The sequence below is a fragment of the Enhydra lutris genome, unplaced genomic scaffold, assembly GCF_002288905.1.
Source record: "Enhydra lutris kenyoni isolate GAN:26980312 unplaced genomic scaffold, ASM228890v2 scaffoldscaffold39, whole genome shotgun sequence".
Taxonomy (NCBI): domain Eukaryota; kingdom Metazoa; phylum Chordata; class Mammalia; order Carnivora; family Mustelidae; genus Enhydra; species Enhydra lutris.
The window spans coordinates 14,071,555-14,084,942 of NW_019154123.1; the positions used below are offsets into that span (position 1 = coordinate 14,071,555).

Consider the following 13,388-nt stretch of genomic DNA (forward strand, 5'->3'; position numbering starts at 1 on the left):
AGCAATTTTTCACAAACTAGTCCCCAAGGGACAAATCAACAGTTTAACTCAAGAAAGAAGTAACTGGCAGGGCCAAGAGCTGGGTGGCCTAAATCACAATCATACTCCATGAAAAAGACAAGACCGGGAACTGGGTGGCCAGCCAGCATAACACATAGGGGAAAAACCTCAATAGTCAGAATGTACCTACCAATATTTCCTAAGAAAATACTTTTTCCTAAGAAAAAGGAGTTTTGTTGCTCTTTCCCAGCCACCAGCTGTTCCCCACATGGATCTGGCAATAATAATGGCGTGCTTCTCCCCTAATCCAGTTCATGAAGGCATATGATAAAGGAAACACATTCCGTCCCCTTCCTCTCTTCCCCACTGTGGAATGAAGCACCTCTGAGCCAAGGCCTACTGCACTCCACAAACAAGACAGCAGGCGTTACAGAAAAGCAAGAGAACAGCTGCATCCAGGGGAAATCCAATCTCCTAATTATCATACAAACTTCCCAAAGACTATACAGTCAGCTAAATTGCCACATTTTCTGGGATACCACTGTCTGAAATGTGACCCTGGGATACCACTCCCTAAAATATGACACTGGAATACAGAAGGCATGGCTCAGTAATAAAAATCATTTGGGAAATAACAAATGAGGCTTTTGTAAAGTTAAACAATGATTCCAAGTTTGTTTGTTTTTTTTAAAGATTTATTTATTTGACAGAGAGAGAGAGATCACAAGCAAGCAGAGAGATAGGCAGAGAGAGAGGGGGAAGCAGGCTCCCCGCTGAGCAGAGATTCCCGATATGGGGCTCAATCCCAGGACCCTGAGATCATAACCTGAGCCAAAGGCAGAGGCTTAACCCACTGAGCCACCCAGGTAGCCCCAAGTTGTTTCTTAAGAGGTTTACACATGTCAACTGAACTTCCCCTCCTAATAAAGGGACAATGAATTCAACTTATAATGATAGTAACAAAGAGCCATTTGAAAAAAAAATTATCAGAAGAGTATTAGTATTTTAAACAAAGTACAAAATAGTAAAAAGTAAATAAAATAAAGTAAAGAAAATACTCTTTTAAGCAAAGAGTATTAGTATTTTAGACAAAATACTAATGAAAATGCTAACGATGGTTGGGGAAAAAATCAAAAGAATGGTTGTAGGCAGGGAGAAGGCAGGAATTTTCTGTGAAGGGACACTAGGGGACATTCTTCTGGTGTGATGGCTACATTCTATATCTTGAGAGTGGTGTAAGTTGCCAAGTGTATGTTATTTGTTGGGACTCACAGAATGGTTCACTTAAGATCTGTGCATTTCATAGAATATGAATTTCATGTCAAACAAAAAAAACTTATAAACACGTACTGATCTCTAGCTAATGATAAATAAGCTGAAGTGTTTAGGGGACATGTACTAATGTCTGCAACTTATTTTGAAATACATTTTAAAAAGATGAACTGATAGGAGGATGGATAATATCATGACATGGCAAATAGAATAAAATTATAGAATCCATGTGGCAAGTATATGAATGTTCGCTGTGAAACTCTTTCAACTTTACTTACATGTTTGAAATTTCATAATAAAGTGTTGACAAAAAATTACTAAATGGAGCCAGGATTCTGTTACTGGTTTTGATTTATGTTCTGACCAATGTAATACACCAAAAAGGAATGAACATGAAAATAATCAAGCAAAAACATAGAGCTCTTTTAAAAAATAAACAGCACAAAACTGTATTACACTGTTAAGAGTACACTTCTTATTTATCAAAGATATTTTGTTTGATGATTTTGTGATTAACTGTAGTTACTGAACTGATAATGAGAAAAGCATCAGAGATTATCCACATTTTTTTTACACAAGAAATTCAATTTTGATTTCTAGTAGCTTTTCAGATCCAGACCAAATTTAAGCACAGAACAAATATTAATATGGTAGGACTGATGGGAATGGGGAAATGGGGAACTGGCAGACAAACAGACCACATATCAAGAAGGGACATAACTATAAACATACAAATCTAAGTCACACTTAACCAAAATCACATCATGCGTAAAGAGTCTTAGAGATTTCAAGTCATAACTAGCCTCCATCTTGACCATAACAGTGGGGCAATGGCATAGTAAGTGCTTTCCTTATACAGCTAGCTATTCCATCATTACTTTTCTCTTGCTCATGCTCCATTAACCCATTTAGTAAATCTTACTGGTTCTACCATCAAAATATATCCAGAATCTGATCATTTCCCACTACCTCCACCTCTGCTTGAATTACTGCAATAGCCTCTAACTGCTCAGTATCCTCAATACAAGAGCCACAGTAATTCTACTAAAATTTAACTTAGATCATGTGTCTCCTCTGCTTGAAATCCTCCAAAGGCTCCCATCTCACTCAGAGTAAAAGTCAAAGTCCTTTATGATAGCCTACAAGGCCCTATGTAATCTGGTTCCTCTTACTCCTCCCTCTTGCTCACCCTGCTCCAGCCACACAGACTTTTCTGCTATTCCTCAAAACATGCCAAACATCTTTCTACCTCAGAGCCTTTGATATCCCTCCTTTCCTGTGCCTGGAATCCTCTTCCCCAAGATATCTACATGACTTTCTCCTTGTTTCAGGTGATACCTTTTTTATGAGGCAGTCTCTAGTCAATTCATTTAACATTCTACCTACCCCTCCCCCCACACTCTATTCCCTATCCCTCTTTCCTGCTTTATTTTTCTCCAAAATTTTTTACCATTTAACATACTATATATTTTATTTATTTATGCTGCTTATTGTTTGTCACCTCTCATAAGAAGGAAAGCTCCAAGGGGTGCCTGGGTGGCTCAGTAGGTTAAACCTCTGCCTCCGGCTCAGGTCATGATCTCAGGGTCCTGGGATCAAGCCCCACACTGGGCTCTCTGCTCAGCAAAGAGCCTGCTTCCCCCTTTCTCTCTGCATGCTGCTCTGCCTACTTGTGATCTCTGTCTGTCAAATAAATAAAATCTTAAAAAAAAAAAAAAAAAAAAGAAGGAAAGCTCCGCAGAACAGGTATTTTTGTCCATGTATTACTGCTATATCCCTGGTTCCTAAAATGGCACCTGTCAGAGTGAGCACTCAATAAACATTTGTTGACTGAATGGATTCTTCTCCCAAGCATTATTACCTGGTAGTGGTGGTCTTCCCTTCCATCTTTTGACTGTTCCAGATTTTCACTGTGCCATCATTTGAACATGTTGCAAAAAGTGAATGTTCATCAGAGACTCTAATTCGATTCACAGCAGATTTGTGTTCATGAAGATGTGCAACTAGTAGCCCTTTAGGACGCCACCCTAAGGAAAAGCAAAGGAGTCGGGTCTTAAACTACAGTTTACAAATACAATATTCCTCTCACCTCCAGCTACAGTCACAATGACCAGCATGAGAACAATTATAAGAACTAAACAAAGGGTACCACTAGCTAAACAATACAGAGTGGTCTATTAGACCGTGACAGTTACTGTTATTTAGTAAGACATCTGAGACAGCAATTAAGTGCTGACCAAGGAGCCTTTAGAAAGACTGCACTTGGGGGGGCCCTCCTCTAGGGTCTAGTGCACAATAGTCATTTACCACCTGGAAAAACCCTGACTACTTGTCCAACAGCCAGAGATAATGGCTATCCTATACCTAGAGACACTGAGTGCTAGGGAGGCAAGCTTGTTCTCAAAGTCTCAAAGACCCAGATCCACCATAATACAATGTATGACCTTAAGGTACTTATTTAAACTGAGCTTCAATTTCCTCAAATGTAAAATGAGGGAAATATTACTTAGCCCAAAGGGTGGATATGGATAAGCAAGATAGATAAAGTGTCTAACATCATCTGAGGTCCATAGTAAACAACCAAATGTTGATTTCCTCTCTACCTGCAATCATTTATTGTATGGCATCAACATTTTAATTAAATAGTATTACGAATTACAGGCTCAGAGTGCCCATGGATTTTCTAGTACTTTCTTTATGACATCTATACACTTGTCTTATTATGCATATTCTTTTGTGTATGATTAATTTCCTTTAATAAATTATAGATTTGCTAAAGCCAGAGACCATGTCTTAGCCATTCTGAATCATTCACAGTACCTAGCACAGGTCCTTGCACATAACTATCCTCAATCCTTGATGAGTCAACTTTTATATTAAGTGAAACATTTAATATTTAATATTAAATCAATTTTAACATAAAACAAAACAGAAAGCTATGCTAAAGATGGTCCTATATTAGGATTCAGCAGAGTGTCTAATTAAGTGATAACAATGTCATTTTAGGATAAAATTATTTCTTTTTATCAGAAAACAAAAATGAAACTAAGACTATTGCCAAACCTGGTAAACTCTAAAATAAAAAAAAGTTTCCCCTTGGATCTCTAGTTCACATGTGTGGGAAGAAAAGCTGAATGTGATTTTTAAGGAGGATATGCTAGATTTGAAGGTGATCAAAAACACTTTGCCGTGAAGTCTAGATAATCTATCAGGCTAGATTGAACATTTCCCTCTAGAGAAAATCAATTTCACACAATCATTCAAGTGTGGAAAGAAAAAAAATCAAATGTTCAACAGTCATTGCACATTTCTTGAACCTCAAAACTTGATACCTTTTTTATGATTACTGAATAAAAAGTACAGCTGCACTTAAATATAAAATGCTTCTTATAAAGACAGATTCTATTCTAGGATATTATTTGACCTGAGAAGCCACTTACCACTTAATAATACTTTTTAAATCTTTAAATCATTTACCTTCACCAGCTTTTTCCCCTGGAGCACACAATGGAAGCACATAGGAATTCATGGGATTTTAAATCTCTACACATAAGCACACTATGCATTGCTTCTCTGAGTTTTCAAGTTAAATTTTTATTATTACAATCTATATACAGAAACTCATTAAAAATGTTTTTAAAATCTGCATATCTAATATCAAAAACTAACTCCACCACATTTACACTGGGCAAGTCTGTTAACATAGCTGAGCCACATTTTCATCTCAAATAGCTCTAAGTTTCTTTTAAATCTTCTCAAAATACAGCAATCTTTCCACAACATGTTAATGCTGTTAATCACTGAGTAGTGGAATTATAAATGATGATTTTTTTCTTTTTAAGAAGTACCTATTACTGGGGTGCTTGGGTGGCTCAGTTGGTTAAGTGTCTGCCTTCAGCTCAGGTCATGAGGCCAGGGTCCTGAGATCAAGTCCTGCTTGATCTCTCTCCCTCTCCCTCTGTCCTTCTCCCTGCTCATTCTCTCTCTCAAATAAAGAAATAAAATATTTAAAACATAAATAAATAAATAAATAAAGTACCCATTGCTTTACAAATGCTTTACCTTTTTTTAAAGAAAATAAATAGATGTTAAACCCTTCTAATTAAAAGCTGAAGCTTACTCCAAGAAAACTGACATTTTATGAAAAAGTGGCATGATATAAGCAGGCAGGTAAAACGTAGCACTATAAATGGAGAAAATGAACCACAGACAGACTGAAACACTAAGTAGCCTAAACAAGACACTGCAAGTTGCCCGCACAGCCAAGATGATCCAAACTCCACAAATAATGACTTAAAATTTCTCACTGAATGCTTCTCCTCTGGGCTTCCAAGTGACAGTTTTGTTCTTACTTCTTTAATTAACCTGCATTAGATGGTAGGCTTTGGCACCCACACTAGAATACAACTACCTAGCAGTAGCACTTTTACCAGGTGGTGGTGGTTTACTTTCCCATTCGGCATTTTCCATCATCTGCTTAGCTATCCTCTCAGCGTTACACTGCTCCCGCTTCTGCTGGATGAGCTGCTGAAGTTCCGTTTTACAAGTTGTGATCCGAATCTGGTAGGTAGATGGTAAAATTGTACTACTTAAAACCTGTATTGTTGGTTTTCTATTTTGGACATTTGTCACTTCTGGAAGCTGCAAAACAGAATTATAACTATTTATGTCATAAGCAAAGTATACTAGATGATAAAACTGTACCAATATTCTTTCTCTCTATTCATTATATCTGCTTTTTTCCTTATTAATGTACCAAGTTTTAAATCCACTTATTTTTTCAGTGAAAATCTAACTAAAAATTAACTACAAATATTACATTTCCAAACCTCTACATTACTAAGAAAAACAAAACAACAACCAAAAAAACCTATCATTACAGCAATAACATTAAACAAAAATCCTCATTAATTTAAGTGAAAAGAAATAGAATTTTATGAGTTGGTTCAGTTAATATTTTCATTTAAACTATGATTGGCTTAGGGAAGAGTCACCTTAAATTGCAAATTTATTTCAGATATATAAAATCATCATAACATTTCTCACACATGGCAAACTAGGGACTTCCAGGAGTATTTTTGCTATTTTACAGGTATGTTATATTAGAGGAAGAATAAAAACAGATTTTAAAAGGTTCACTGCAAGTTAATAATTATAATCACATTTGATAATGATGTCTTCAACCCACAATTTTAGATCACTTTATTGGTGAGTACTCTAACACAAGATCTTTTTAGATACGTTCAATAATTAAAGACTTCCCCTTGGCTATAAAATTAAAGATAAACCTGTTTTTAGAAAGAAGCATGTCCTTAACTATAAAGAACAAACTGAGGGTTGCTGGAAGGGAGGTGGACAGGGGATAGGCTAAATGGGTAATAGGCATTAAGAAGGATACTTGTTTTGAGCACTAGGTGTTACATATCCAAGTGCCCAATCACTAAATTCTAGTCCTGAAACCAATATTACACTATATGTTAACTAAGGAGAATTTTAAATAAAAATTTGAAGAAGAAAAAATAATGAAACATATCCTCCCTAAAGGACAACTCACCATGTTGATTTTTCCAATATAGTACACAGCCTTTAAACAACCAAAACAGTTAGAATGGGATTGAAAAACAAAAGGAGGATTATTGCCTAGCTGGTAGTACCTGTGGAGAAGTTGACAAAGGGACACAAATGCCAGCAGAAGACTCAGAACGAGGTGGTTTCCCAGTCTGAATCACCTCCTGGTCAGTCCCTTTAGGTAGAGCCTGTGGGATGTTTGGTGGTTCCAGTGACCCAAACATGCTTTTCCATTCTTCATTTACATTTGAGTCTTGTTTTACATGTTTTCTAGCTACAAAAACAGATTCAGAACAGTCAATCTAAAGGAAACTCCTGAAATCAATATGTGCTTTTTCTTTTTTTGGTGGGGAGGGACTTCACATGCTATCTGTTCTTTCTGATCTCTGATTTATTTATATTTACACATCAACTCATTAACTCTCACTTTATCTCTGGGATAAATGGAACAGATGCACTTTCAATGGCATTAATAATTAGACCTAATTGCTTCCTAGTTTCGCAAGGCTAGCTCAATTTCAAATAACCACTTTATCTCAAGAACCAACAATAAAAGCAACTTTTTCAAATGTCACTGACTACACTGCTAAATATGACCTATTTCTAGTATTACTTAGGATACAAACAAACCAAATATAAAAATCAATTGTTATACACTTACCTCCTGAGTATAAAAAGAAACTTTTAAAAAATCTTTCTCCAATTACAAAAAGTACATCAAATAACACAAAGTTCTTGCATTACGAAAATATAACGTGAATTGCCCCCATAACTTTGTAAACCTCACAGACTATATAGTTTAATGATATACCATATCATTTTGCAAAAATTAAATAGTACAAATATAAAGTGTTTCACAACCTGTTTTTCTCTTAACTAAATACACTAACTGTTTATTTAACTATCCCCCTGTTAATGGATACTTCAATTATTCCTTTTTTTTAAACTAAGAACATTCTTATACATATTTCTTCACATGCTTATCGGTATTTCCTGGAAGAAATTTCCAGAATTGAAAATGGTGACTCAAAGAGTAACGACACTGCTTTCTAAAAAGAGTATGTTCAATTTATAATCTATCAACAGTGTATGACAATGCCTATTCCCTATCCCCTTACTAACAATAGGTATCATTCAGTCTTTGCTGATCACATGGCAGAAAATGGCATCTCATTGTTTTGCATTTATTTATTTTTTCAAACATGCATTTCTATTCTTCTATCAGTTTTAAGTTCAAATCCTTCAATATTTTTCTGTTGGGGTGCTTGTGTTTTTCTTATAATCTGTATCAGTGTTTTAATTATTATCAATGTAAACCACAGGTAATTAAGTTCCAAATAATTTTACCCCAAGTGTGGCAGTTAGAGGTTTATTTAAAAATATAATTCAGCTGCCCTTAAACTCTGATACTATTTTTAAAGGCATATACCTGGAAGTAACTACATCTCAGAAAGGGTTAAAGGGGGTGCCTGGGTGGCTCAGTGGGTTAAGCCGCTGCCTTCGGCTCAGGTCATGATCTCAGGGTCCTGGGATCGAGTCCCACATCGGGCTCTCTGATCAGCAGGGAGCCTGCTTCCCTCTCTCTCTCTGCCTGCCTCTCTGTCTACTTGTGATCTCTGTCAAATAAATAAATAAAATCTTTAAAAAAAAAAAAAAAAGGGTTAAAGGAAGAACACACAAGATCTTAAAAACCTCATATAGTCAATGTCTATTAACATTCTTGTCACAATAGCTGATAGTTCTAAATCCTGAAACTTCAAACAATTAAGTCTTCTCTCACATCTACTCCTTTGTATTTCATTGTTAATAACAAGATTGTTCTTTTCAATTCACTGGGCATTACCTACTAAAACAAACTAGATAACTATTTCATTTTAACACAGACTATTGACCTTGGCTTGGTGTTTAAAGGATTAATAGGAATTCATCGTCAATATACATCTCCATAAAGGCAACATGATCTCATTATAAGAGCAGAGCTCTGGAGTCAAGCTTTGGTTTGAATCCTGATCTGACACAGAGAGCCATGACTTTGACAGGTTATATAACTTTTTTTTTTCTTTTAATTTGATTTATTTGTCAGATAGAGAGCACAAGCAAGGGGAGCAGCAGGCAGAGCAGGAAGAGGGAGAAGCAGGCTCCCCACTGAACAGGGAGCCTGATGTGGAACTCGATCCCAGGACTCTGGGATCATGACCCAAGCCAAAGGCAGACACTTAACTGATGTCCCTATATAAATTTTTAACTGTTAATTCAGTTCTCTACTTTTCCTCCCCGCCAATTTTCCTGCTACATAATGGAGTCACCCATAGTACTTTGACGTATTACATTTGGAAAATATGATTTTTCATTTTACTACTAATTAGCTATAGCTAACTTTATAAAGTAAATAATAATAAGCTAAACACACACAAACACACACAAAAATATACTAACCTCGCTTATCATCAGGTTCCTGTTTGGTTTTAACAAGATCAACTTGTCTCCCAGTTATGCCTAATGCTGCTAAATCAATGATACCTTTCTGACTACTATCATGGAGATGGCTCTGGTCTACTATATTGGCCTTTGCTTTGTTAGATTTCATCATGAAGTCTTTCAGTGCCAAGAGTTTGTCTTCCTCTTCCTCTGTCATTCCCTAAAACAAAAAAAAAAATATGTTCTAGGTTATTTTCAAAAGCAGTAACAGGCATTGGAATGCCTAACAACTGAATGTCAAATTTTAAATTCTACTGTAAAATTTTAAGAATTAGAATGCTAAAATAAAGCAAACAAAAAGGCAAGAGAAAAAGAAAGTACCAATACTGAACATCTCACTATTCTGATCTCCCAGAACACCCTGTATTGTGGCATTTTCTGTTTGTTTTTTTTTAAGATTTTATTTATTTATTTGTCAGAGAGAGAGTGCGCACACAAGCAAGCAGGGTGGCAGGCAGAGGCAGAGAGAGAAGCAGGCTCCCTGCTGAGCAAGGAGCCCCATGGGGGACTTGATCCCAGGACCCTAGAATCATGACCTGAGCTGAAGGCAGCGGCTTAACCCACTGAGCTACTCAGACGTCCCGCATCTTCTATTTTGTATCACAATTTGTACCTTAACTTTCTTTCTAAATGGAAGCATTCAGTATAATTCATCTTTGAAATCTCCAAAGAAATTAATACAGTGCCTGCTACTTTATCTTTAATATGTAACTCTGAATAAGCATTTACTATCTAAACAAAAATTCTGGAAATACAATATTAAGTAAAAGAGAGCATACCTATTTCAACCTTGCTCTTAGATGTGTTGAGAATATTAAATGAGACACTGTTTGTGAAGGGACTCTATGATACATAAAACATTCTACACACTTCAGAAATTGATATATGCAGACTAAGCAGCAAATGCAAGCAATACACCCTAGGATAACAGTATAATTAAAGTTAGACTGCCGAAGTACAGTGAAATTCTATTACTTACTATACGTGTAAACTTGGGCAAATTACCCAATTTCCCTAAACCTCTACTGATTTATCTAGAAAATAAGAATAATTATTAGCATCCATCTTATAAGGCTATTTTGAAAAATTTTTTTTGTCTATTTTGAAATTTCAGTAAGTTAATCTACCAAAGACACTTAAGAATACTTGAAACTGACAGCCAATAAATACTAAATAATTAATTTAAATAATTCAATGTGAAACAAATATTCTGGTAAATGGAACAGTTCTGCAATTTTTTCTTAATTTTCAAACCATCCACAGAATCCTCTAGAATGATTTTATTATGCCAATGGAAAAAAATTAATAAAATAGCAATTCCCAAGGCCTTAATCCAGATCCTACTGGAGTTTAAAATAATATTCACAACCCACAGTCAAAACAGGACACAAACTCTAGAAAGTTAGAAAGCTAAGAAACAATAAAATAAAATTGTACTAAAGTACAATAATCATAGAGAGATCCCTGACTGAATTTTTTCCAATACTGGCCTGAAATTCTTCATTTATTTTTACTTTTCCTCCTAAAATTTGCCTAATGTAGACAATTTTACAGCTGTAGCAAGAGTTCTAGTCTTTCTGTTAGACAACATTTTAGTTCATAAAAGGGAAGTCTCCATTTTAGTCCACATAAGGGGTCACCATAAGAACCATAAAAAGGACTGAAGTATTAATATATGCCATAACATGGAGCAACCTTGAAAATATTTTGCTAAGTGAAAGAAACCAGACACAAAAATGCCACATATTGTACAGTTCCATTTATAGGAAGGATCCAAAATAGGCAAATTCCTAGAAACAGAAAGTAGATTTAGTGGTTGCCAGGGGCTAGAGGAAGAAGTAAATGGGGGAATAACTGCTAATGGATATGGGGTTTCTTTCCAAGATGATGAAAATGTGAATTATTCTGTATGTGCATTATCTCAATAAAAAACATCAGAAGTGCACCATGGAGGAAAAAGCTTCTTTTTAACAATAATACAATCATATTAGAGTTTCCAGACTCCCATAAGACACACACCTAAATCAGAAATTGCAAACTGACATTACTAGGAGCAATCATCCTTAAACAGGAAGCATTCAGGTGAACTGTTAAGAATTAGGAGTAATTTCAAGACAAGATTGTAAGTCAGGATTTCTTTCTTTAGTATTTGGTATATATACCTAAAGGACATTACAAGAAAGGAAAACTGAAAAACAAATCATTTATGAACCTAAATGCAAAAATACAGTAAGAGCAAAAAAAAAATTCAGACTACAGAAAAATTTCATAAAATATTTACATTACTTATATGTTTAAAGTATTTTTATAAGAAGTCTATTTAATACATTAAAAATAGAAAACTGGAAGAGACCAACTACTAGAAATAAAATTGAATCAGTAAGCAAAACACTCACAACAAACAAAATTCTAGGACCAGATGGCTTTACAGGTGAATTCTACCAAAAATTTAAAGAACAGTTAATACCTATTCTTCTCAAACTAGTCCAAAAAAATAGAAGAGAAAGGAAAACTTCCAAATTCATTCTATGGGGATGATATAAAACCAGACAAAGACACCACAAAAAGAGAGCTAAAGACCAAAATTTCTGATCAACATATATAAAAATCCTCAACAAAATATTAGCAAACTGAATTCAACAATACATTTTAAAAAAATTATTCACCATGATCAAGTGAGATTTATTCAGAGGATGCAAGGATGGTTCAATATTTGCAAATCAATGTAATACATTGATCATCTCAATAGATATAGAAAAAGCACTTGATAAAATACAACATCCATTCATGATAAAAACTATCAACAAAATGTTTTAGCAGGAACATTACCTCAACATAATAAAGGCCTTATATAAAAAAAACCCATAGCTAACATCACACTCAATAGTGAAAAACTGAGAGCTTTTCCGCTAACATCAGGTACAAGATAAGGATGTCTACTCACATGACTTTTTAGTCAACATAGTAATGGATGTCTGAGCTACAGCAATTGGACATGAAAAAGAAATAAAAGGCATCCAAATTGGTAAGGAACAAGGAAAACTGTCACAATTTGTAGATAACATGATACTACACAAAGAAAGCCCTAAAGACTCCACCAAAACATTATCAGCACTGATAAATGAGCTAGGTAAGTTGCAGGATATAAAATTAATACACAGAAATCTGTTGCATTTCTATACACTAATAATAGAGCAGCAGAAAAAGAAATTAAGAAAGTAAGTCCATTTAAAATTGGACCAAAAGGAACAAAATGCGTAGGTATAAATTTAACCAAGGAGGCGAATAACCTATACTCTTGAAAACTATACAACACTGATGAAAGAAATTGAAGACAACACAAATGGGAAGATATTCTATGCTCATGAATTGGAAAACTTAATATTGTTAAAATGTCCATACTACTAAAAGCAATCTACAGCAATCTGTATTCAATGCAATCTTTATCACAAAACCAACATTTTTCACATAACTAGAACAAATAATATTAAAATTTGTATAGAATCATAAAAAACCTCAAACAGCCAAAGCAATCTTGAGAAAGAAGAACAAAGCTGCAAGTAACACATTCCCAGAATTTAAGATATACTACAAAGCTGCAGTAATCAAAACAGTATGATACTGCCACAAAAACACACACATAGATCAATGAAACAAAATACAGAACCCAGAAATAAACTCATACTCATATGGTCAATTAATCTATGACAAAGAGGCAAGAATATACAATGGGAAAAGATAGTCTCTTCAATAAATGGCGCTGGGAAAACTGGACAACTAAGTTCACAACAATAAACCAGACCACTTCCCTACATCATACACAAAAATAAACTCAAAATAAATTAAAGATCTAATTGTGAGACCTGGAAAAATAAACCTCTTAGAAAACATAGGCAATAATTTCTTCGACATGGACAACAGAAACATTTTCCCAGAAATGTCTTCTCAAGAAAGGGAAACAAAAGCAAATATAAACTACTGGGACTACACCAAAATAAAAAAGCTTTTGCACAGCAAAGGAAACATCAACAAAACCATCAACAAAACAAAAAGAAAATCTAATGAATAGG

At 34.8% G+C, this 13,388-nt stretch overlaps 1 protein-coding gene across 1 annotated transcript in view; it reads right to left on the bottom strand.

Moving 5' to 3' along the window:
* Positions 1-13,388, bottom strand: part of LOC111155119 (phosphoinositide-3-kinase regulatory subunit 4) — an 81,187-nt gene that overhangs the window by 21,223 nt on the left and 46,576 nt on the right. Inside the window, exons 10-13 of the mRNA XM_022515184.1 lie at positions 9,277-9,478; positions 6,927-7,114; positions 5,703-5,913; positions 3,134-3,299 (exon numbers count right to left, since the gene is read on the bottom strand). Of these exons, the coding sequence (XP_022370892.1) occupies positions 3,134-3,299; positions 5,703-5,913; positions 6,927-7,114; positions 9,277-9,478 (767 nt within the window). The remainder of the gene's footprint in view (positions 1-3,133; positions 3,300-5,702; positions 5,914-6,926; positions 7,115-9,276; positions 9,479-13,388) is intronic.